Raw genomic sequence first — 27,322 nt, 5'->3', positions numbered from 1 at the left:
TCACCTCATACTCAAATCTCCCAAAACATGAATAGACTATCACTTCCTCTGGGTTTTTTCTTACATGTTGCTGCATTAACATTTCTACTCCAGAACGTAGACACAAGTAACTTTCACACAATGAATATTAATGGCCACAAATAGTCCAGATCCATTTTTTTCAAAACCCTATTATAAAACAACTTGCAGTGCTTAATTTTTTTTCCGAAGCGTTTTCTCTTCAGTCAAGTTTCAGTGACTTTTTACTTTCTAATTGTGAAACCACACACACACACACGTACACACACACACGTGTTCGCATATACATATATACACAGTTGTGTATGTCTTGTGACTGAGGTTGAGAGTAACGGTCAGAGCTCGAACCTGCCGACAGCCATCTCTATTGAGAGACGGTTCCTGCCGCAAAGTCAGGCGGGCTGGCCTCAGGGCCACTGGAGCCATTGTCCTCTCACCTCGCGGAACTGATGGTGCTGCAGCCACCGTCACCCTCACTGCAGACTCTGGCTCTCTCTGGTTTTTTTTTTTATGTATGTGACATATAACATGGTGTGAATTTAAGGTGTACAACACGTTGATTTGATGCATTTGTATATTGTAATATTGCCATTGTAGCAGTAGTTAGTGCCATCACGTCATATAATTACCATTTCTCTTTTGTGGTGGGAATAAGTAAGCTCTAGCCTCTTGAACTTGGTTGTCGGGACAAGGGGCTGCTGAACAGAAACTCTACTTTCCGTCGTGCCGTCCTCTTATCAGGAGCCCGGTCTGTTCCACGACTGCCTGTTGCATTCTCTTGCAGGATGCTTGCCTTCTTCACTCACCTGCTTCCTCTTGTTTCGCTCTGTCCCTGTCCCTGTAACAGCTACACTCTCTTCTCAGCGTCAGAACTTTGAACTCAGTCCACTACCTGATCGCATAGTGGTTGAACACATCCTGGCTAGCCAGTCTCGAAGCTCTCAGAAAGGTCTTTTCTGAGACTGGGGGGAAATCTATCAAGATATTAACAGTGGTGACAGGACGGGGTTTTTTCCCTACTCTTTTGTATTTTTGCCAGATTTTCTTCTTTGAACATTTAGAATTAGGAAAAAAAAAATGAGTAAAGTGCTAACTTTTCTTTTTAAGGGAAAGAAGCATCTTTTGTGTGATTCCTGTTCATTGCCACTCATACGCTATTTTCAGGCCTTCTCATCACTTGCATAGATTATTGCACTGTCTTCCTAGCAAGCCTCCTCTAGACCCCCTGGTGCCTTTTGTCAGTCTCACTGCTCTCATACCGGTTTTAGAGAAACGTATTCAGTGTATGACACCGTGCTTCGAAATCTTCAATTTCTTTTCACGGTCCACTGAATAAATCCTAATTTCTCTACTTAACTCTCAGACCTTTCCTGATCTGTTTCCATAGCTGCCCACGGTTTGCTTTCACTACCAAGTAACAGATTCTCCCTACCATTTGTACTCACCATGCTTGTAAATAATACTGTTACTACTGCTCCTGATGGTAATATTCTACTTTTGTTCACACAGTTCTCATTTAATCTTCCCAAACCCTTTGAAGAGAATAGAATAAGCAGGTTGGGGGGGGGGGTTGTTTTATGGTTTTTTTAATAGATGAACAATTTATCAGCGCCCCTGCGTTTCCTCAGCTGGTGGAAGAGTTTGATTCATAGTCCAGAGCGCATGCCTCCCCCACCCCCCCGCCCATTTTCCGCCTCATCCCCAAATATGCATTTTTTCATTTTAAGGCTCTCCAGCTTCCCAAGGTGAAATAACAGGCATTTTTTTTCTGGGTCTCTGCTAGAATACATGATGCCATAACAAAATAGGGAACATAGGAGAGTTGGGGAGAAGAGGAATCCTCACTTTAAGACACTGAGCGTTGGCAAATTGGATGTTGCTAAAAGGCTGTGGTGCACGTCCTATGGGTACAGAGCCGGGTGAGGTTTATATTAGTCAGAATTGGGGGCCCTCTCTACTTGGTAGGAATTGGCAGTCTGCGTGAACAGATCCATTGTGAATTCTTCCTTCAGAATTGGCGTCCTAGCCCTGGCGGGCTTTTCCTCAGCCAGGAGCTCTGGCTATCACCTTGCCTTTCGGAAACCATGCAGCATGCATGAAAATTCAATGTTTGCTGGAGGGAAAGATAACAGGAGTGAAAATGCCCCCTGCCCTTTGTTTGAAGCATAAGACCTTGGGAATGGGGCCGGGCTGGTTCCTTCAGCAAGCTTGTGCTCAAAGGCTGTTCCTTCTACCAGCCTAAGGAAATGAACGGCAGGAAAGTACTTGTTTCTCCTACAAATACATTCCCTGCATCACAGGAGAAGTTGACTTCAGACTATAGTCTTTTTATTTCCTTTTTTTTTTTTTTTGTCACCGACTAGAAAACTTCCTTCTTTTCAAGTCGGTACAGTTAGGAAAGTGTTGGCTTCTGGCTCAGACAAGGGCCTGGCAGGGACAGGAGGAGAGCAGAGCAGTGTTTTCACGTGCAGTGGTAGCTGGGTGATCTTTTTATAGGTTTCCTCAGCCCATCTGGGGATGGGTGGCGGTGATGGTTGCACAACAGTATGTATACACTTAATACCATTGAACTATCCACTTAAAAATGGTTAAGATCGTAAATTTTATGGTATATGTATCTTACCACAATTTTAAAAACTTGGAAAAAAAAAAAACCCAAAAACTTCTTAAAGAGAAAAGGAATTGCCAAGTCCAAATAAAATGCTTTGCCTATTTAAAAATCAGTATAGGTCCATCAAGGAATTATCCACGAGGCCAGGAAATGAAGTCATATCTGTGGGTTTTAAAAGGGAAAATTCACTATAAACGTATGGATTTGACAGTAGTATCTTCACTGATATTAAAGGAGGCAACAGGATACGTTTCTACATTAGAAGCATATGGCAGTCAACACGTGTACTGGGAAAATGACTCTTTTGGGCATTAGTAGAAGTAAAAAGATTTGAAACTAGTTTGTTTTTTGATCTGCTTTCATATTCCATGGGATCTTCCCTGTTGACAGAATAGCTTGATCTTTATGACCTCCGCAAGGTCAGGTCTGCCCTGGCAGTGAGTCAACGGGCTGCCCGAAGGAACCTGAGACATTGTCCACATCTCTCCTTCAGATGAGAAAACTGAAACCCACATAGGCAGAGTGAATATTTTCTCCATCCTGCAATTATATTTATGTCAGAACTAGACATCAGGCCCAAGTTCCCTGTGTTCCAAGCCAGCATTTCCTTCTGCTAAACCATCTGAGTAGAAATAAATGGCTTTAACCAGTTCAAATATTAGACTGAACGAAGAAAGTGTTAGCATGATCCTTTATGTGAATTTTAGGTTATAATAGGATATGTGGATAAATGAACACGCCTTCACCTACCCCAACACACATGTGTACACACACACTATGATCTGTATTTAAAATACTCTAATCCCAATTTCAGGTGTCTAGTCTACTTCCAAATGAAATGAAATAGTATTTCCTCTTAGGTGGGCAAAACTTTACGCTTTTAAGTGACTCCAGAAAAGAGTCATGTATCTGTAAATTGGTATTTGGCAGTGCCCTGAGAGGTACTCCCTTCTCCCCTCCCCCCGATAGTCTTTGTAGTATTTTCTTCTGTAAACATTTTAAGCACCTTATTGTTTAGACAGAATCGAGTGTACCAACTTTGTATTCAATATGCTTCACCTACAAGAGCTTGCGTGCCAAAATCTGTGTATTCTACATCTGTTTTCTGCCTCCTGTTGTATTCATGCATTCAAAATGAATAAGTTGCTTTTTCATCTGTCTTCTGAGTTTTTATATTCCTCTGACAAAAATGAATATCATCTGTGCACAGTTGCTGTAATATAGAATGATACAGAAATGGGAATAAATTGCCACCTCAACTGTCGAGAACTAGTGTGTGTGTGTGTGTGTGTGTGTGTGTGTGTGTGTGTGTGTGTGTGTGTAAATAGTAAATCATTCCAGGACATCTGGAGTAGTGAGTGGCAGAGTGGTTAAGCACATAGGCCCTGAAGCTGGCTGCCCAGGTTCAAATCCCAGCTCTGCTATTTGCTGGGTGTGCAACCTTGGGCACATTTCTTGACCTTCCTGGCCCCTAAGCTCCTGGAACAGTTGTGAGGATTAAGTGAGCTAATAGAGGCAGGGCACTTAGAGTGGTGGGCACATAGTTAGTTATGATTATCTAAAGTGTATTTTAACATGAGAATAGCCCACCAAGATCAACAATTCCTTTTATCCATAACCCAGCATCTGTAGATGAGCTTTTAGAGACTCTTGAGATGGTGTTAAAGTACCATGCCAACACACTTTTTAACCAGTTTGACAGCGTTCCTCATGCCCATTGATCACATTTTATATTTCCCATCCTTAAAATAACTCCTAAAAAATCTGCTTTGCCTAGGTTTCCTTGGGCCGTTATGGGCCCTTTTGGGACTTCCCTGGCGGTCCAGTTGTTAAGATGCCGCGCTTCCACTGCAGGGGGCGCGGGTTCGATCCCTGGTCGGGGAACTAAGATCCCGCATGCCTGTATGGAGCGGCCTAAAAAAACAAAGTAAAATAAAGATGTTCCTTCAAAAAAAAAAAACAATACGGGCCCTTTGGTCTTACGGACATTCTTTTTACACCCGTTTGGACTGATGGATACTCGCTAATAACTACGATATAAGTTACTAGGGCTTGGTATGTGTAAGTAGAGGTAGCATCACCGAGCTCCTGCTGGGCCTGCCCATGGACAGAATGCCTGCAAATTTTGGGGAAAGACCTTTTATCAGGGTATTATCAGCATTGTCTGGAGTTCACTATTGGTTTTCAGTTGCTCTTCTTTTCTATTTTGACTATAAGCTGTGGTGGTTTACCTTCATAATTACGTCGTGGTTTATGCTGTTAACTTCTCCATGTGGAGTGGTAGATATTTTCTTCACCAGTGTTTCAAAGATAGGTTTGTGTTGGAGTTGAAACCTGTTTCATTTATACACTTACTGCTAAGGAAAAGCACATGTCATTCTGTTTCTCCTTTTTACCCTTCTAGAGCAGAAGTCTTTGTTAGGACCAAATTTTCCTTCCTCTCCTCCCCTCCCCTCCCCTCTCCCCCCTTTCCTACAAAAGCTGAGGCAGAGGTGCTAATGAAAAAAACCTTTTTTTTTTTGAGAGCTATGCTTTTAGTTGAAGTGTATTCTGGACTCCCTTTGATCAGTTCACCATTAATTCTAACTCAAACTGATACTTACCCACAAAGCTCAGAGAAACAAGGAAATATGAGTTCAACATTTACCATTTTCTTTTTTTCCATGTTTGTCACTGGCTTGCAAATTGGATTTTTTAAAAAAAAAATCTGTCTTTCTATGCAGATTATTTAAGATGAAGGGAAGTGCAAAACTTCTTCCTGGGACACCCTTATCTATTTATCCAGGGTGTCTTGATACACTAACAGCTAAAGGGTTTTTTTTGTTTGTTTGTTTGCTTTGGGTTTTGGGGGAGGGCATTTGAAAAAATAGTAAAAAAAAAAAAAATTCTTATTAGCTTTTTTTTTTTTTTTTTTTGCGGTACGTGGGCCTCTCACTGTTGTGGCCTCTCCCGTTGCGGAGCACAGGCTCCGGACACGCAGGCTCAGCGGCCATGGCTCACGGGCCCAGCCGCTCCGCGGCATGTGGGATCTTCCCAGACCGGGGAAGGAACCCGTGTCCCCTGCATCGGCAGGTGGACTCTCAACCACTGCGCCACCAGGGAAGCCCTAGCTTTTTTTTTTAAGCTACATTAAAAAAAATACAGTACAGTCTGTTCCAGTGTTCACTTCTCTGAGTTTAGACATATAGTTTTGTCACCACCACTACAATCAAGACAGAACATTTGCATCACCCCTAACATTCCCTCTTGTCTTGTCATCCTGCCTGCTCCCAGTCTCTGTGTTCTGTTCCTATACTTCTGCCTCTTCCTGAACTGGATTTTAAATGATAGTAGGAGGCAGCAGTGGAAGAGTTAATGTGCTGTCTTGTACTTGAGCATAATTTGTCCTGATACCTACTTGAGAAAAGATATTCCATGATATCTACAGGCAGATATATGTGCTCTACCATGTATCTGTGAAAGTTTTCTGTTAACTAAGAACTCTCTAGCATAAATGAATAACATTGAGTATACTTACAGGTTTGCATAGGTTTAAAAATTGTGCTTCTGTTCCCTGGAGCCATGGTGTTAATTGGTTTATTAGTCAGGTGGAGTGGAAAGCCTGAGGTCAGGACAGTTGTCCTTGAACATGTAAATGAAGAGCGGATAATCACTGTGTGTTACTGTTTGGGCTTATTTTATCTTTAATGGGTGATTCAGAGTCCTCATTAATATTTAGAGCAGTGACTGCTGGCCTCCAACCTGCTCATTATCTTCAGAACTTTAAATAAAATACTTGATTTCTACCCAAGACAGCAGTTATGGGAAGCCTTTTACTTCTTCTTGTCTCATGAACACAGCTGTTGACCTCTCAATCCTTATTTCAAACAAGAAAAATTTCTGGTAACGTTGGGCTTCTTAAACTCGTATTTATGGCTGAAAATTCATAGTCGGGTATCTGGGGAAAGCACATCTCGGCCGAGTATATGAGGGGACACATTAGAGCAATGAAGCTAAGGACAGGGAGGACATCAGTTTGGTGTTAGGTTTGTGTTTTGCAAGAAAACTAGTCCTGAAGAGTTTTTCACATTTTATACCATTGGTTATTAATGCATTTCCCCCTCCCCTTTCACAGTTATCACAGTTCCTTACACTCTTGCCTTCCTTGCCCTCCCCCCCAGGAAGGGGCGTGCTTGGTGAGAAACATGGTTTCCAACCAGTGTTTTATTTTGAAAAAATTTCAAGTATAAAGAAGAGTTGAAATGATAGTGTGATCAACACCTGTATGTCTCGTACATCTGTCCAACCCCTGGTTAGCGTTTTGCCCCATTTACATTTCACTTTTCCCATGTATGTGTGCATTTGAATCTACACACACAGACACATCTTTCTCCTTTACCATTTAAAGGTAAAAGGCCATCATACCATAAAACATAAACCCCTGAACATTTCACCATATATCTTGTTTCAGAAAGCCTTTCTCCTGCATAACTGCAATACTGTTGCCACACACAAATTTAACATTAAGTCAGTCATACCATCTAGCATGCAGTCCACATTGAAATGTCCCCATGGCTTTGGAATGTTCCTTATTTCTGGTAGTTTTCTTCCAGGATCCAGTCAAGGTCTTTGTCTTTCATTGGCTTGTCATGCCTCTGTACTTTCACTTGATCTGAACAGTCTCCCAGCATTTTTTGGTTTTTTCATTCATGATGTTGACATTTTTGAAGAGTCCAAGCAGCTTTCTTAAGAATGCCTCATATTCTGGATTTTTCTGGCTGTTTCTTTGGCTTAGATTCAGGTTGAATTTTTTTGTTTTGGCAAGAGGACGACAGAGGCGCTGCTGTGTCTTTCGCACTACATCACAGCTGGAGGGACAAAATGACACTTGGTTCTTATCAGTAATGCTAAGAATGGTAAGGTGGTGTCAGATATTTCCATTGTAAAAGTGTCCTTTTCCCTTTGTAAATTAGAAAGTCATTTTCGTGATATTTTGAGCACTTGTGATCATTCTGTTCCTCAACAGCCTTTCACCCTATGGTTTTAGCTTCCATTGATGATCCTTTTCTAATTCAGTGATTACATTAGTGGTCGCCTAATAGTGGTTTTCTCATTCTACCGTTTTTTTCTGCACGTGTTAGCTGGTTTTCTTCTGTAACAGAGCTCCCACTTTTCCCCTCTCTTTTTCTGAGTATCACCATGGACATCCAGGGTGATTTTCCGTGTAGAGAGAATGGGACTTCTCCTGACTGAGCTGCCTTTGGATACCATTTTTGCCATGACGTTGCTTAAAACGCCAGTGCATGGAATTAACCATCCTTTCCCCCCGTAACAATGTAAGCATGTGTCTGATAAATACATTTCCATATCAGCCAACTCTTTTGTGGGACCAAGTCACATAACATGAGTTATGTGCTAATGAGGATTGAGAAACTCATAGGCTTTTCTGTTTCTTTTTTCCCTTTTGCTACCTCAATTTATGTTAACCTGCACCTGTCAGTCCATGTAGCTCATATATGTCATAGCATCTAACGGTAGGAGGAAGGACATGTAATGTCAAAAAGAAGGAGGAAAGGAGACGATCAGAAGAGATAAGAGTATGCATTTACCTCAGTGCTTATTGAATATTCAGTTGTATCTTCATGTAGCTCTCAGTAGACCAGCATAGAATTCAGTTCAAGATTGGTACCTGGGCATTGTCTCAGGTAGGCCATATTTAGATAGCAGAGCCTCTCGTACTCTTGGCCAAGTTAAAGATTCAAAAGATTTTGGAGATCAGCCTTGTATGTTCCCATCGGAAATCACTTTTGTCCACCCTTCTTTACAAACTCCTTTAGGCATACATATTTTAGTCTCAACTAATAGATGATCTTGAGCTGTTTCCTGTTTGAGCCTTTTCTCATCTGTAACATCAGGTGAAACATTATCTCAAGAGTTACTTCTCCCCAGGTTTCTTTGCTTTTATATGCTGAGTGTTGTAAGTGGAGAAGGCAGAAAGGGATATGGAGTACTGTGTATACTTTAAAGCTGGGTCATTATCAGCCAAGCCTTACCTGATCTTCTGGGTAACAGTTCTTGTAACAGAGATACAAGATACAGAAAGCAGTCTTATATGTATAGCGTGGCCTTTCACGTGAGACCACCTGTTCTCTGAATAGAAGTAGCATAGACTAAGAACAAGATGTGAAAAACATTGTGTGGAGCCTCGTATAAATAATCCCTGGTGCCCCTACACTGTAGTTTCCTCAACAACTCAAAGGTAAGACACAAGGATCTTATGTCTAAGACGATCAAAATGCCACCTTCCTTCTGTTTTATTTGTTACATGCAGGTTTCGTATAGTTTTATAGCAGATTTTTTATCACTCATTTGATTTGCATAAAAATTGGGATTGTTTGGAAGAAGAGTCATTAATATTCTTTACAACTTTTTCTTGTTCCTCCTTTTATGTTCGTTGCTAGTGTAGACTTCTCTCTTACGTAAAATATTCCACTGATGCCCTTGGTAGATTTAGTGGTTGTTAAAGAAATCGTAATAACAGCTCAGGGAACAGTCAGGAACTGCCTGTCCTATACGGTCTGACCCTGGCTAACCATTCTCTTTGTAGTTCTAAATCTTTGTGTACAGACTGTAATTCACAAAACAGTTTTGATCAATTTGAATTCAGCAAATCTTTCCAAACACTAGGGCTTTTTACAATCAGGGCCAGAAAAGTTGGCTTGTCAGCTATTAATGCTATAACCTATTAACAGTGGCAGCGATATTGAAAGGGTTATTTGGATTTATGAAGGGAACATCTTACTAGTGAAAACAGCAGATGAAAACGGCCAGGAAGGAGAGATTAACCTTTTTTAAAAATCTGTGGTTTGTCCCCAGTATTTTCCATAAATTTCTGTCAACAAGAATGTTTGGAAATTCTATCCATGCATATGAATGCATGCAATATTTCTGAATTTACTTACTATTTTTCTTTGAAATGGGCAGGAACTCTACTAAAGAAATGAAAACATACACTCACACATGTACACACACACACACACACACACACACACACACACACACACACTCTTGTACTAGCTGACTGCCTTAACCTTGCTTTGGTTAATGATTTGCCATGAATAAATAAATTTCTGTTATTTGTCATGAAATACATTGCATAGAGTTTCTATTTGAAAAGCAACCTGATTTCAAATCAGGGTCTACGATTTTAGCGTGTTCCCTTGTTACTTCCAGTTTGGGCTTTTTTAATTTATCAGTCCTTTCTCTTTCCTCTCTCCACAATATGTAAGTATATTTTTAGCTTACAATTTTAAAAATTGAGGTATAATTGACATATAACATGGTATAAGTTTAATGTACAACCTTAAAAATTTTTAATTGGGGTATAATTGACATATAAGATTTTACAGTTTAATGTACAACGTGTTGATTTGACACTTACATTGCAATATGAGTACCACCCTAGTGTTAGCTGACACCTCTCCCACGTCACAGAATTACCGTTTCTCTTTTGTGGTGAGAACAATTGAGATCGAGTCTCTTAGCAACTTTGAAGTTTATAATACAGTATTGTTGACTAAAATCACTGTGCTGTGTATTAGATCCCCAAGACTTATTTATCTACTAGCTGTAAGAGGATAATCTCCCCAATTCCCCTACCCTCAGCCTCTAATAACCACCATTCTACTCTGTTTTGGGGAGTTCAGCTTTTTAGATTCCACATATAAGTGATACCATACATATCTGTCTTTCTCTGTCTGAGTTATCTCACTTAGCATAACACCCTCAAGGTCCTTCTTTATTGTCAAAAATGGCAAGATTTCCTGCTTTCTCATGGCCGAATGAATGATATTCTACTGCATATATGCACACCACCTCTTTTTTTATCCATTCGTCCGTTGACAGACACTTAGGTTGTTTCCAAGTCTTGGCTATTGTGAATAATGCTGCAGTGAACATGGGATTACAGATATTTCTTCAATATCCTGTTTTCGTTTCCTTTGGATATATACCTAGAAGTGTAGTTGCTGGATCTCATGGTAGATTTAATTTTTTGAGGAACCTCCGTAATGTTTTCCATGATGGCTAAACCAATTTACAGTCCCACCAACAGTGCACAAGGGTTCCCTTTTCTCCAGCCTCACCGATGCTCATCTCTTGTCTTCTCGATGATAACCATTCTGACAGGTGTGAAACGACATCGCATTTCTCTGTCCACAACGTGTTAACCAATGAAGCCCTTCTCTACCAGTCAGTAATTGAACAGGCCTACCGTAGCTTCTCGGCTTCTGTGTTGTAGAGGATAGCTGCCTGCCCGTTAGGTGCCCTGTAGCATTTAGTTAATCACAGTGGACCCATGTTGGTCTCTTAGTTTCGACACGTGAACCCTGGCCATGTACGGTGTTAACGTTCGGGCAAGCTTTCTCAATCTTGGCACTGCTGACACTTTGGCCTGGAAGATTCTTTGTTGTAGGGGGCTGTTCTGTGCATTGTTGGATGTTTAGCAGGATCCCGACCTGTCTCTGTACCCCAGTTGTGACAACCAAAAACGTCTCTAGACGTTGTCAGATGTCCTCTGAGGCACAGAATTGTCTCTGACCTCGAGCACGGCCGCCTGCCTGTGAGGTTCCCTTCAGGCCCCCAGTATAGATTTTGCATCTTCCTACATTTTCAGCCAGATCATTCTAAATATACCCTCCAAATCCAGGAATAGACTGTGGGTTAGCCTTTTGCGTGTGATACTGTAACAGACAAACCAACAGAGGCCAGTTACTTTAAAAACTATTTAAAAGTAAATTGGGCGTTTGAGAACGTACTTATTTTGTCTTCGGTTCCTTAGACAACCCTTACGAGCTTTTCTCTTTTTTTTTTTCTCTTCAGGATGAGTAGGCAGTATTTTTTTTTTTTATTCTAACCTCATTCAGATACTACAATCCTTCCTTTTAAGTATCGTGATCACAGTTTAATTCCCACCCATCGTTCAATTCAGCAAACCTTCATGGAAGGTGTAGAAACATAGTTCCTGTCTTTAAATAACCTGCAACCTAGTAGAGAAACGAAGGAGGTTTAGACAAGTATTGTTTCCAGAGCAAAACGTGGTTCCTTTTTATCATCTGAGGACTACTGGGTACAGTCTCTTACACAATGTTTACTTTTCTCTATACTAAGTTTTTTCAGTTTATTAAGGATTGACATGGTTTTTCAAAAGCCTGACAATTGCGATGTCAGTTACCGTCTCTTAAAAATATGTTGTATGTGTTTTTAGCAGTTGGAGTGTGGGGCTTGCTGAGAAACCTTGCCATTGCATTTCTTCCGTGGCCATGAACTGATACTGTTAGCCTGAGAGAAAAGTAAATATTCAGGTTGACACCCTGGTAGCCATTCAGAGCCTGGCCCTTGAGTTCCTAAGGGTTTATGGAAGGCACAACGGGAAAGAAACCCAAAAGTTATTCTGAACCCTGGCAAATCCCCTAACTCCCAACTTGCCACGTAATGTCCTTTGAAATTATTATATTGGTAATTACATCCCTTGGCTAGAAATTCCAGATACTGGGATTCTGGGATTCCTTTAACTGTCTGGGGTTTTTTTGGTTTTTTTAAATATTTATTTTTTTTACTTTGGCTGCGCCGGGTCTTAGTTGTGGCATGCGGGCTCTTCATTGCATCATGCCGGCTCTTAGTTGCAGCATGCGGGATCTTTAGTTGCGTCACGTGGAGTTCTTAGTAGCAGCATGCGGACTCTTAGTTGCAGCATGCATGCAGGATTCAGTTCCCTGACTGGGGATCGAACCCGGGCCCCCTGCATTGGGAACGTGGAGTCTTACTCACTGGACCACCAGAGAAGTTCCCCCTTTAACTGTCTTTGTATGTTGTTAAGATGACATCTGTATAAAGCCACCCTGCCATATGCCGTAAGGCGGCAGCAGTAATTACAGTGGATTCCTTCCCTAGCCTCCATGCTGTGGGTAGTTGCTGACAGGAGAGGACCAAGAGAGAAGGAGTGGAGATGCAAGATACTTGCGCACTGTGGCTGTCACAGTGGAAGGAGCTGTGATATCCATGCTTTGTGTGTGCAAGCCATAAAAGAGAAAAGAGGAGGCATTGCCCAAAACAAACAAACAAACAACAAAACAAAACAAAACCCAGGGCTAAATGGCCTGTTCTAGGAGTTTTTGCTTAGATGGTTTGAAACTGGCATTTAGGGGCAGGGGCAAGGGCAAGGTCATCCTTGATAGCAAGAGAAGCTATCTGAGACCTATATGTAGGTCAGCAGATAATGGTACCTACAAGGATGATCTCAATCCCTTGCCACCATACCTGTCTTTTGACCTCAGCAACTTCCTGTCATTCCAAACTAACCGATTTATCTTTTTCTAGAATGATCAAAATGTAATTTTAGCTGGGTTTTAGTTCCAGTTGTTTTAGCTCTTTAGAGACGCTTGCCTGATTTTTAATTCTTCCCTTCTTTATCGCCGGACAAAAGGAGAGGGAATATAACACTAGGATACAGAATGGTTTGTAGTAAACATGAAAGATCGAAACAGAATGAGAATGTGAATCCCCATATCTTGTCTTCAGTGCTGTCAGTTGGCATAGCCGAGTGGTTTTAAAAGAGCGTCTTTGGAGGTGGGAAGAACCTTGAGAATTTCCAGCCTTTAAGCACAGGAGAATCTATGGTATCTTGAAAGAGGAGAACATTCTCTAGCTTCCCTTGGTAATTCACACTAGTGCTTTAACAACTTTCATTATCAGGAAACGCTTCCATATGAGTTACAGCCTAAATCCTTCTTGTTCTGTCCTCAGTGGAGAAATCGAACAGCTGGTCACAGGCCTGTATGGCAGAGCCGTTCACATAATTGAAAACTGTTATTAAATCGCCCCTTCAGCCACTCTGTCTTGCACAGCCTCGTGTTTTTTGGGTGTTTTTTAATGACTAAATAATCCCAATTCCCTTAAACTCTTCTCACAGGTCTTTCAAACCCTTTAATTATCGCTCTGCCTTTCTGCCAAGCCTTCTCTAAGTTCTGGGTCAGCTATAGCCACCAGAACTAGACACCGTTTTCTAAGAAGGCTTTGAACAGTACTTAGGGTAATGTGATCATTTCTTCACACTGTACTTGCTATGCCTTTATTATACATCACAGACATGGTCTTTTTTTTTCCCCCTTTATTTTGGACACCTACATTTGTTGCTGACCCATGGTCAGATTTTTTTCTGTCTTCCGGAATGAATAGAAGCTTTCTGTTAATATTCTGCTTTCTGTATTAAGCCTGAATTCTTTCTTTGTAGCATGTCTTTGAATCTATCATTAAACAAACTATCATTTAAACCTAAGTCAGGGAAATAGATATAGGTCCAGATTAGGCAACAATAAACCCCGTGTTTTAAATTGGAATGAATTAGCAGTGCTTTTCAATTTGCTGTCTTTCGTTGATGGTTTTTGTCCTAGCTCGAAAGGGTTATTTTGATAAATTTCGTTTCTAGACCAGTGGAGCGAGAGATTGTTATAGGACATATCGTAGCCGAAACTTGATGTTGTTTTGACACAGTCTCTCACTGTATCTTTGTTTACAAGATGGAGAAACACATTCAGTAGAGACTAAATAATAATATAACTGGAAAGAGTCACAGTCCAACAGCCAGAGAGGGCTGGATTCTGGATTTGTGTTGACCAGAGGTGCAGTCTGTGGAGTGCGGCCCATGTGTGACCTTGGCCTGTTTGATATTCACTGGTGACTTTTTGGTGAAGACAGAGCACATATTTTAAGATGTAAAACTTACACAGAGTTGGGAAGAATGGCTAATTCATTGGCTGTAAGAGTCAGGATTCCTAAAGATATAGATGAGATTATACAGTGGGCTAAAACTAACAGGAAAGTCCTTGACAGAAGTGGAAGGAAACAAATCCCAAATGAACAAGTACAAAATGGAGGAATCACTGAAAACAGCCAACTGCATTTCTCATCATGCCCAACAGTGCATTAGTACCTTCTGTTCACAAGCCTTATAACTTAAAAAAAATGATAAATGTCCTGGGATCACTGAATAATTAGTGTGGGAAACTCTGAGGTCAAATAAGGTTGAATGTGTTTCTTTACCGACAACCATCTCAGCTTTTAGTATGTTAACGTGCATTAAGAATTTTAAGAGACAGATATAATGTGCAATGTGTCCTTAATTAATCTGACCTTCTCTTCATGAAACATTTTGCTGGATCATTGATCTGCTGGACACACTGGGAAACACTGACCCAGAGATTTTAGTTGAGTAGAAACCCTGTGTGAGCCTATAGTACAGAACAAAAGAAAGCCATCCAGTTATACTGTCCAGAGAAATGGAGGTACCATTCACAGCAGATCATAGTTGGAAAATAGTCTTCTAAAGGACAATGGCAAGCCAAGCCATGTCATATGAGGAAGAAATAAAAGGAATAGGGATGAAGAGGCATGGACAGACATGACAGCTCTGGTAAAAGATTTAAAGGGATTTGTGAAGGCTGAGAACTTCTGGGTTTCTGGTCAAACATATAACGATAATGACGATAACAACAGCAAACACTGACATGGCTGTTGTTACGTGCCAGACATTGTTCCAGGTGCCTTTCATTTAAAGCTAAAAGCAACCCTACGAGGTAGGTGCTATTCATAGTTCCATTTCATGGCAGAGGAAAATTAATACACAGAAGGATAAAGTTATTTACCCAAGGTAACACAGTCAGTGGCAAAGCTGGGACTTGAACGCTTGTGGTTGGACTCTGGAGCCTCTGCTCCTATTGGCTATGCTGGTGGATTTCAGCTCAGTGTGACGAAGCACTTTTGACAGGGGTACCTGTACACAAACGTTCAGGGTCATCCATTTGCTCCCTCGCACGGGTGGTATTTATATAGCGGCTATAAGAACACACTGCCATTGGATAAGTTTGAACTCGGTGACTGCTGAGAGTCTTACAGCTCTGTGGTGCCGTTCCAGAAGTATGAATTCACCTCCACGGCCCCTTTTATCTTCAGATTCTATAATTCTTTTCTAATTTTTAAGCAACTTTTCACAAAGTACCTCTGTGATGGCACTCTACACAGAGAGAAGTGCTCAACAAAAGCTTTTGATCAGTAGCTTGAGTTGATACCATTTTGCAGCTAGGAAACTCAAGGTTAAACAGCTCATTATGATGGTGTTAAATTTATAATCAGGGGTAACGAGTGGAGTACTTCTGAAGTAGTGTTACAAGCCAAATGACCTGTCGGTCCAGATCCTACTATTCGGTTGGCCAAAGAGTTCATTTGCGCTTTTTGTCTAAAGTGTGAATAGATTCCTTATTAGCAATTCACATTCCAAGAGAAGCAACATGGGTTTGCCATTCACATACTCATTACTTGTATGATACTAAATAGCCCATCATGTATTCAGTGCAAATTGGTCTCAGAATAGGTAGTGCCCTTTGGTTGGCTCTTGGCAAAAGCAAATGAAAATTGTCTCTGGAGAAAGCACTTTCATTCTAGGGCTCAAAGTATCTCCAGAAAATACTTTTAAGGTTATTATAGTTCATAGTAAAGAGAATTAAGCCCACAAGAAACTAAAGTGAGTGAGAACCAGCAGAAATAACAGACCCCTGAAGCAGACCCGCAATAATTTCATATCTTGGAATCATTAGAACGAGAGGATTTTTTTTAAAACTATGTATATGCTCTGTCAAAAAAATAAGAAACAACATTGAAAAATATCTTTAGGGAACCACAGACCATAGAAGTGACCTTAAAAATGACCAAATAGGGCTCCCCCGGGCAGCTGACGTGAACCTGGTCTCCTCAGGACCCGCTGGGGCTTTGGCTTCTGGAACACATGGGGTTGAGTCCATGCTGACAGCCCAGGGGCTTCAGGGCAACACGGGGTCGAGTCCATGCTAATGGGAGCCAAGTCTCCTCAGGACTTGCTGGGGCTTTGGCTTTGGGACATTGTGGGGTCCAGTTCACACTGGCAGGAGCCCCGTCTCCTCAAGACTTGCCAGGAGGTGGTGTGGCTGAGGAAAAGGTAATCCACAGGACCCAAGACATGGTACCTACTAATATACTCTTCCCACGGTGCCTCTTAATACCATGTGGACTACTGCAAGGGAAATAAGTATCACAACTTTGGCTGAACTTGGTCTGGCCGTATGGCTGCCAGGGTCTTGGTGCTCCGGCCAGGTGTCAGGCCTGTGCCTCTGAGGTGGGGGAGCTGAGTCCAGGACATTGGTCCACCAGGGACCCCCTGGCTCCATGTAATATCAAACGGCGAAAATCTCCCAGAGATCTCCATCTCAATGCTAAGACCCAGCTCCACTGAACGACCAGCAAGCTACAGTGCTGGACACCCCATGCCAAACAGCTAGCAAGACAGAAACAACCCCACCCATTAGCAGATAGGCTGCCTAAAATCATAATAAGGTCACAGGCACCCCCAAACACACCACAGGGCGCAGTCCTGCCCACCAGAAAGACAAGATCCAGCCTCATCCACCAGAACACAGGCACCAGTCCCCTCCACCAGGAAGCCTACACAAGCCACTGAACCAACCTTAGCCACTGGGGGCAGACACCAAAAACAAAAGGAACTACGAACCTGCAACCTGTGAAAAGGAGACCCCAAACACAGTAAGTTAAGCAAAATGAGAAGACAGAGAAACACACAGCAGATGAAGGAGCAAGGTGAAAACCCACCAGACCAAACAAATGAGGAGGAAATTGGCAGGCTACCTGAAAAAGAATTCAGAGTAATGAGAGGAAGGATGACCCAAAATCTTGGAAATAGAATGGAGAAAATACAAGAAACTTTTAACAAGGACCTAGAAGAACGAAAGAGCAAACAAACAATGATGAACAACGCAATACATGAAATTAAAAATTCTCTAGAAGGGATCAATAGCAGAATAACTGAGGCAGGAGAACGGATAAGTGACCTGGAAGATAAAATAGTGGAAATGACTACCGCAGAGCAGAATAAAGAAAAAAGAATGAAAAGAATCGAGGACAGTCTCAGAGACCACTGGGACAACATTGAATGCACCAACATTCGAATTATAGGGGTCCCAGAAGAAGAAGAGAAAAAGAAAGGGACTGAGAAAATATTTGAAGAGTTTATAGTTGAAAACTTCCCCAGTATGGGAAAAGAAATAGTCAATCAAGTTCAGTAAGCACAGAGTCCCATAGGGGATAAATCCAAGGAGAAACACGCCAAGACACATATTAATCAAACTGTCAAAAATTAAATGCAAAGAAAAAATATTAAAAGCAGCAAGAGAAAAGCAACAAATAACATACGTGGGAATCCCGATAAGGTTAACAGCTGATCTCTCAACAGAAACTATGCAAGCCAGAAGGGAGTGGCAAGGCATGTTTAAAGTGATGAAAGGGAAAAAGCTACAACCAGGATTAGTCTACCCAGCAAGGATCTCGTTCAGATTCAACGGAGAAATTAAAACCTTTACAGACAAGCAAAAGCTAAGAGAATTCCGCACCACCAAACCAGCTATACAACAAACACTAAAGGAACTTCTCTAGGCAGGAAACACAAGAGGAGGAAACGACCTACAATAACAAACCCCAAACAATTAAGAAAATGGGAATGGGAACACACATATCGATAATTACCTTAAATGTAAATGCTCCCACCAAAAGACACAGACTGGCTGAATGGATACAAAAACAAGACCCATATATATGCTGTCTACACGAGACCCACGTCAGACTTAGGGACACGTACAGACTGAAAGTGAGGGGATGGAAAAGATATTCCATGCAAATGGAAACCGGAAGAAAGCTGGAATAGCAATTCTCATATCAGACAAAATAGACTTTAAAATGAAGACTATTACAAGACACAAAGAAGGACACTACACAATGATCAAGGGATCAATCCAAGAAGAAGATATAACAATTGTAAATATTTATGCATCCAACATAGGAGCACCTCAATACATAAGGCAAATACTAACAGCCATAAAAGGGGAAATCAACAGTAACACAATCATAGTAGGAGACTTTAACACCCCACTTTCACCCATGGACAGATCATCCAAAATGAAAATAAATAAGGAAACACAAGCTTTAAATGATACATTAAACAAGATGGACTTAATTGATATTTATAGGACACTCCATCCAAAAACAACAGAATACACATTCTTCTCAAGTGCTCATGGAACATTCTCCAGGACAGATCATATCTTGGGTCACAAATGAAGCCTTGGTAAATTTAAGAAAATTGAAATCGTGTCACGCATCTTTTCCAACCACAATGCTGTGAGACTAGATATCAATTACAGGAAAAAATCTGTAGAAACTACAAAAACATGGAGGCTAAACAATACACTACTAAATAACCAAGAGATCACTGAAGAAATCAAAGAGGAAATCAAAAAATACCGAGAAACAAATGACAATGAAAACACGACAACCCAAAACCTATGGGATGCAGCAAAAGCAGTTCTAAGAGGAAAGTTTGTAGCAATACATTCCTACCTCAAGAAACAAGAAACATCTCAAATAAACAGTCTAACCGGGGCTTCCCTGGTGGCACAGTGGTTGAGATTCTGCCTGCCGATGCAGGGGACACGGTTTCGTGCCCCGGTCCAGGAAGATCCCACATGCCGGGGAGCAGCTGGGCCCGTGAGCCACGGCCCTGAGCCTGCGCGTCCGGAGCCTGTGCTCCGCAACGGGAGAGGCCACAACAGTGAGAGACCCGCGTACCACACAAAAAGCAATCTAACCTTACACCTAAAGCAGTTACAGAAAGGAGAACCAAAAAACCCCAAAGTTAACAGAAGGAAATAAATCATAAAGATCAGATCAGAAATAAATGAAAAAGAAATGAAGGAAACAGTAGCAAAGATCAATAAAACTAAAAGCTGGTTCTTTGAGACGATAAACAAAATCGATAAACCATTTGCCAGACTCATCAAGAAAAAAAGAAGACTCAAATCAATAGAATTAGAAATGAAAAAGAAGTAACAACTGACACTGCAGAAATACAAAGGATCATCAGAGATTACTACAAGCAACTCTATGCCAATAAAATGGACAACCTGGAAGAAATGGACAAATTCTTAGCAAAGCACAACATTCTGAGACTGAACCAGGAAGAAATAGAAAATATAAACAGACCAGTCACAAGCACTGAAATTGAGACTGTGATTAAAAATCTTCCAACGAACAAAAGTCCAAGACCAGATGGCTTCACAGGCGAATTCTATCAGACATTTAGAGAAGAGCTAACACCTATCATTCTCAAGCTCTTACAAAATATAGCAGAGGGAGGAACACTCCTGAACTCATTCTATGAGGCCACCATCACCCTGATACCAAAACCAGACAAAGACGTCACAAAGAAAGAAAACTGCAGGCCAGTATCACTGATGAACATAGATGCAAAAATCCTCAACAAAATACTAGCAACCTGAATCCAATAGCACATTAAAAGGATCATACACCATGATCCAATGGGGTTTATCCCAGTAATGCAAGGATTCTTCAGTATACACAAATCAGTCTATCTGATACACCATATTAACAAATTGAAGGAGAAAAACCATATGGTCATCTCAGTAGATGCAGAAAAACTTTCGACAAAACCCAGCACCCATTTATCATAAAAACCCTCCAGAAAGTAGGCACAGAGGGAACTTGCCTCAACATAATAAAGGCCATATATGACAAACCCACAGCCAGCATTATTCTCAGTGGTGAAAAACTGAAACCATTTCCTCTGAGGTCAGGAACAAGACAAAGATGTCCACTCTCACCACTCTTATTCAACATAGCTTTGGAAGTCCTAGCTATGGCACTCAGAGAAGAAAAAGAAATAAAAGGAATCCAAATCAGAAAAGAAGAAGTAAAGCTGTCACTGTTTGCAGATGACATGATACTATACATAGAGAATCCTAAAGATGCTACCAGAAAACTACTAGTGCTAATCAATTAATTTGGTAAAGTAACAGCATACAAAATTCATGCACTAATGATGAAAAATCTGAAACAGAAATTAAGGAAACACTCCCAGTTCCCATTGCAACAAAAAGAATAAAACACCTAGGAATAAACCTACCTGAGGAGACAAAAGACCTGCATGCTGAAAACCATAAGACACTGATGAAAGAAATTAAAGATGATACAAACAGACGGAGAGATATACCATGTTCTTGGATTGCAAGAGTCAGCATTGTGGAAATGACTCTACTACCTAAAGCAATCTACAGATTCAGTGCAATCCCTATCAAACTACCAATGGCATTTTTCACAGAACTAGAACAAAAAATTTCACAATTTGTATGGAAACACAAAAGACCGCGAATAGCCAAAGCAATCTTTAGAATGAAAACTGGAGTTGGAGGAATCAGGCTCCTGGACTTCAGACTATACTACAAAGCTACAGTAATCAAGACACTATGGTACTGGCACAAAAACAAATATAGATCAATGGAACAGGGTAGAAAGCCCAGAGGTAAACCCATGCAGATATGGTCACCTTATTTTTGATAAAGGAGGCAAGACTATACAATGGAGAAAAGACAGCCTCTTCAATAAGTGGTGCTGGGAAACCTGGACAGCTACATGTTAAAGAATGAAATTAGAACACTTCCTAACACCATACCCCAAAATAAATTCAAGTTGGATTAAAGACCTAAATATAAGGCCAGACACTATCAAACTCTTAGAGGAAAACATAGGCAGAACACTCTATGACACAAATCACAGCAAGATCCTTTGTGACCCAGCTCCTAGAGAAATGGAAATAAAAACAAAGATAAACAAATGGGATCTAATGAAACCTAAAAGCTTTTGCACAGCAAAGAAAGCATAAACAAGAAGGAAAGGCAACCCTCAGAATGGGAGAAAATATTTGTGAATGAAGCAACTGACAAAGGATTAATCTCCAAAATTTATAAGCAGCTCATGCAGCTCAATAACAAAAAAACAAACAACCCGATCCAAAAATGGGCAGAAGACCTAAATAGACATTTCTCCAAAGAAGACATACAGATTGCCAACAAACACATGAAAGGATGCTCAACATCACTAATCATTAGAGAAATGCAAATCAAAACTACATTGAGGTATCACCTCACACCAGTCAGAATGGCCATCATCAAAAAATCTACAAACAATAAATGCTGGAGAGGGTGTGGAGAAAAGGGAACGCTCTTGTACTGTTGGTGGGAATGTAAATTGATATAGCCACTATGGAGAACAGTATGGAGGTTCCTTAAAAAACTAAAACTAGAACTACCATACGACCCAGCAATCCCACTACTGGGCATATACCCTGAGAAAACCATAATTCAAGAAGAGTCATGTACCAAAATGTTCATTGCAGCTCTATTTACAATAGCCCGGAGATGGAAACAACCTAAGTGTCCATCATCGGATGAATGGATAAAGAAGATGTGGCACATATATTCAATGGAATATTACTCAGCCATAAAAAGAAACGAAATTGAGTTATTTGTAGTGAGGTAGATGGACCTAGAGTCTGTCATACAGAGTGAAGTCAGAAAGAGAAAAACAAATACCGCATGCTAACAGATATATATGGAATCAAAAAAAATGGTTCTGAAGAACCTAGGGGCAGGACAGGAATAAAGACACAGATGTAGAGAATGGAGCTGAGGACACGGGGAGGGGGAAGGGTAAGCTGGGACGAAGTGAAAGAGTGGCATGGACATATATACACTACCAAGTGTAAAATAGATAGCTAGTGGGAAGCAGCTGCATAGCACAGGGAGATCAGCTCGGTGCTTTGTGACCACCTAGAGGGGTGGGATAGGGAGGGTGGGAGGGAGATGCAAGAGGGAGGAGATATGGGGATATATGTATATGTATAGCTGATTCACTTTGTTATACAGCAAAACTAACACACCATTCTAAAGCAATTATACTCCTATAAAGATGTTAAAAAAATGACCAAATACAACTTATAGATACTAAAAAGTACAATAATCAAAATTTAAAACTTAATGTATGGGCTTACAGTAGACTGGATACTGCTAAGGAGAGAACTAGATACCCAGGCAGTAGGGCAGAAGGAAGTATTGGGAATGAAGCACAGAAAGACCGAAAATAGAGGAAAACTAAGGAAAGCCTGTTCGGAGAAATGGAGGTTAGATTGAGAAAGTCTACCATTTGCCTAATAGGTTTCCGTAAGCAGAGGAGAGGGGGAATGGAGAAGAGGCAGTATTTGTTGAGATCATCACTGAGAAGATTCCAGAGCTGACTAAAGAGTCTATAACCCACAGTTTCATGAAGCCCCATGAATCCTAAAAAGTATCAATAAAATCCTAGAAGTACAGTACAAGACAGGAAAAGGACGGATGACCTTCAAGGAACCAACAGCTTCACAGCTGACTTATCAACAGTTAGCAGCGGAGAAAGTGAGATAAAGGTGGAATGATATTTCAGCATGCTGAAACAAAGTCAAAACAAACAAAACAAAACACAACAACGAAAACAAAAAACCCTTTCAATCTAAAAATCTATACCCAGTGAGGATAGCAATCAAGAATGTGCATAGAAAAAGAGACTTTCAGGCAAACAGAATCTGAGAGATTAGCCATCAACAGACACTTAACAAAAGGAAATACTGAAGGATACGCTTTGGCAGAACTGATCCCAGATGGGAGATTTGAGATGAAGGACGCAATGAGAAACAAACTCCCCAAAAGTGGTCAATATATGGGTCAATCTAACAGTATAAAAACACGAAACACGGTCTTGTAGGGTTAAAAACACCATATAATTAAAATGTTGACTGTGGTAACATACCAATCAAGTGATGGATAAGTAATATTTTGAATTTTCTAAAATCATTGTACTCGCTGGGAAGAATGGTATTTATTTAACTTAGACTCCGAAAGAGAGAACTAGAGACAGACAGACAGACAGAAAAGCAGCAGGCCACCATGAAAACAGCACTAGACCAGGAGGTTTGGATGCTAGCATCAGCTCTGCTGCCAGGGAGTTAGTTGTCTGGCCTTTGAAAAAGCCACTTCGCTCACCTACATCTCAGCTGTCTTGTCTGTAAAATGAAGCTTTGGGACCAGATGAATTGTAAAGCCTCTTCATTATGATTCTATGAAACACTGAGAAACAGATTCACTAGAAAAAAAGGGAGCGATAGTTCCTTGAGTTGTTTTTTTTTTCTTTTTCTCCTTTGAAATTTTATCAGTAAATGCTTGCATTTTACTTCTGGCTAACTTTTATGTATCTGTTCCAAAACTGGAGCTAAATATAGTCTCTCCCAGGTGTGTATTTTGCTGTACTTTTTCCGTTTGTTTGTTCTGCTTTGCTTTCTTGTCATCTAGTAGCCAAACAGGGTAATAGCAGTTTCCCAAAGCTTTAGGGGTAGGTGGCTTGTGTAGATGCTGGGGGGACATTTGCAGAAACAGCCTGTGAAGAGTTGGCCTCACTGTGCCACTATTGATCTTTCTTTCTTTCTTTAACGCGTTACCTGAGCTGACATTTGCCTCCTTTACTTTCTTACCTTCTCTCCTTGCATTCTTTGGCCTCCTGTCTTTGCAGGCTAATAATAAGCCTGAGATTGAAGCGGCCCTCTTCCTAGACTGGATGAGACTGGAACCCCAGTCCATGGTGTGGCTGCCCGTCCTGCATAGAGTGGCCGCTGCGGAGACTGCGAAGCATCAGGCCAAGTGTAACATCTGCAAGGAGTGTCCAATCATCGGCTTCAGGTATGAGGAACGCCCCCAGATGTCATTTTATTTGATCATTTCTCACCTTTTTATGACTTGACCTTTTATCTCCTCTACCAGTTGCTGTTAGTTTGGTCCTCTGCACAGTGGGAGAGCAGGTGATCAGGCTGGAGCATTGATCACTCCTGTCACTCCCCTGATCACTGGGTTGTTCTAGCGGATCTACCTCATTAGGCAGGCGTCTTTCTCCGCCTTCACGCTTCAGCTCTGCAGAGCCACGTTCTTGGTCGATCGGGACTGACTGCCTGTCTCCACCAAGATGTTTGTCCATCAAGCATATACAGATCAACTGTACCTCCTCTTTCCTCGAACCAAAACATTTTGGTCATCTCTTTCTTTTTTCCCAGGGTCTTTTCTGTTTATAGAAACTCTCCAAGAATCAGTTATAAAACTAAGGGATGATTCTATTTTGGGAGACCTGTCATGGCAGCTCACTCTCTTAATCACTTTGCACCACTGTTCTTGCCGTAAGGTAACAAGAATTGTTTCGAGCACCCTAGAACATACTTCTTTATCTGTGAATCTGATTGCGCTCTTTTCATAGTATCCTAATGAACTTCTGAGGGAATGAATATAAAGTGTGCAAGTAAATGAAAGATTCACAAAGCAGCTAAAAAAAGAAAACGTTCCTTATAAATTGAAAAGTGAAAGTGGTAGGAAACATCGCAGGTTATTATTCTGATATTCTTGAAATGTCCCAGAAAACGATTGATTGGCTCTTAAATCTTCAGTCTTGTTGACCTGTTTGGGGAGACAGGATATTTTTAAATGAATTAATATTATTGAACAGTAATCCCAAATCCAGATTCTGAAATGATGATGTATTTAAACATCTGGATCAACATCAAGGTTTCCATAGCAACGAATAAGCCGTCAAGTTGTAAACTAGCTATGTCATCTATGGCTGTTCAGAATCCACTTATCAGCTAAGTAGACACTCATTTCTGGTTATGCTCAGACTTATTTCATTACTTTGTTTCCTAATAACTGCTTTGTACCATTTGTGTGCTTTTCATTCACTGTGCTCCTTTACCGTTGGTGTTTGTCCTACCATACTTCATGCTGTTTACAAAGAGGTTTTGCAGAAACCTTCAGAGGTTTCTAAAGCCTAGATAGACAACGTTGAGTAGGCAGTGCTTGCACAGGACACCTTTTTTCCTTCCTGGTTTTGGCAGGTAAGAGTGATGCTGGGGGGTGGGGGGCGGGGGGTGGGGCTCCACTGCATTTCTTACCTATCTTTTCTTAGCTTCCTTCGCCGGTAAGATTTGTATACTGGGGGAAGTTTTATAAAATGAAACAGGAGAATGCTTTGGAGGATCAAAGAGAGCATTTTCACATTCACTTCTTTTGCCCTTATGAAAGTAGATTATTTTAGGAATGAGCACTTCTCTTTCCTCCTTCCCCCCGCTCTCAGAAGACGGTTGGGATCTAAAAACAGTAGCTTTTTTTCCCACATTCCCATATGTGACATAAGGAATATGTTTATTTTAATTGGCTAAGATTCTTATCTGAGAAAGCGCAAGCCAGGGAGGGTATGAAATGAAGAATACAGTATTCTGAGAATGGGGGGGAAATGTACCGTGTAGTACTTACATCTTACCCAAAATGTGTCTTTTCTTGGGGCTTCCATTATCATGTGGAGGTAATGTGATGAGGGATTTCTGAAGAGAGACAGATAAAAGAGATTATCCAAGTAACAATCTGAAGATGAGTCATCTCCGTCAAGCAGAAAATGTAGTTAAAGCAAGATTTGCTTTAATTGAGAGTTCTTGTTTAATTTTCTTTTGTCTTATGAAATGCTTTATCGTTATCATTTTTTTTGGAAATAATTCCCTCAGAAAACTTTTGTGCCTTTTTGATGGGTACGGGAGCCCGCAATGCATCGATCTATCCTTTCTGGAAGTTCTTTCAAATTCTAGTATCTGGTCTTCAAAAGCCTGGAAGTTCGCCACTATCTTCCTACTTAATCTGAAAGAGTTCCTAGTGGAGTTTAAATAAGAGCTGAGTTTTTCTCCCCTCCTTCCAAATGTTTATAGGGTAATCTTTCTGCCAAAATATTTTGATACTGTAGGAGAAGCACCAGAGAAATCTGGAAGTAGGAAGTTAATCACTTACCTTGTGGGATTAATGAACCCTGCATTCTGTTTCCAGAATTAAGACAGTGTGGAAGGAGGTTTATTAAAGGGTGTTCTTTGGGAATTTGATCTGAAGAAATACATACATGTTTGGTTTTGTTCTTTACCAGGTACAGGAGTCTAAAGCACTTTAATTATGACATCTGCCAAAGTTGCTTTTTTTCTGGTCGCGTTGCAAAAGGCCACAAGATGCACTATCCCATGGTGGAATATTGCACTCCGGTAAGTTAGATTCCTCCCTGACGTGACTTAGTTCACCTGGAAGAAGTTTCAGTTTTGTACGGTCTTGCAGATCCTGTGTCACGCTGTGATTTGTAAGTTCCCCAGATGTTGCCCAGCTAAAGCGGCCCCACATTGTAGAGTCCGGGATTTACCTTATCCCTAGTGCGATGCCTGGCACACGTGGACTGTCGGAGACACTCAACACATATTGTTGGGTGAATCAATAGGTTTTTCTTCTGTTTTCGTGGGTTGTAGGGAAGACATTTTCACGTTTATTTTGCACGTCCCTAGCGGCTGTGTGCAGAGGTGTTACGGCCATGGGGCACGTTGGGCATGGGGTGGGGTAATACAGGTTCCTTAAAATTCGCAATCCACCACTTAAATTAACGTTGCTCACACTTACCAACTAAATGCTAGGTGTTTACCTTTTAAACTACTCTGTGTGAGATAGGTATTATTTTTATCCCCTTTTTACAGTTGAGGACTCTTGAGATCCTAAGGTTAAAAAAGCTTGCCCAAGGTTCTATAATTAAGAGCTGGAGTCGTCTCCTAAGAAACTGTTTTGGGAAAATGCTCAGTGGCCAATAGGACTTTGAAAAATCGCTGGTGAAATGGAAAGGGCC

General features: G+C 41.0%; 1 protein-coding gene across 4 annotated transcripts in view; it reads left to right on the top strand.

Annotated features, from left to right (window-relative positions):
• Positions 1–27,322, top strand: part of DMD (dystrophin) — a gene marked incomplete at its 5' end in the record, with an annotated part of 2,126,456 nt that overhangs the window by 2,029,990 nt on the left and 69,144 nt on the right. For all 4 annotated transcript variants that reach the window (XM_082864911.1, XM_082864912.1, XM_082864913.1 and 1 more), the window contains 2 exons: positions 24,155–24,321; positions 26,588–26,699. In XM_082864911.1, coding sequence (XP_082721037.1) covers positions 24,155–24,321; positions 26,588–26,699 — 279 coding nt within the window. The remainder of the gene's footprint in view (positions 1–24,154; positions 24,322–26,587; positions 26,700–27,322) is intronic.

The sequence above is a fragment of the Leucopleurus acutus genome, assembly GCF_964270905.1.
Source record: "Leucopleurus acutus genome assembly, chromosome: X".
Classification (NCBI taxonomy): domain Eukaryota; kingdom Metazoa; phylum Chordata; class Mammalia; order Artiodactyla; family Delphinidae; genus Leucopleurus; species Leucopleurus acutus.
The sequence above is the reverse complement of the archived record's forward strand: the minus strand, read 5'-3'. Positions and strand labels throughout refer to the sequence as shown.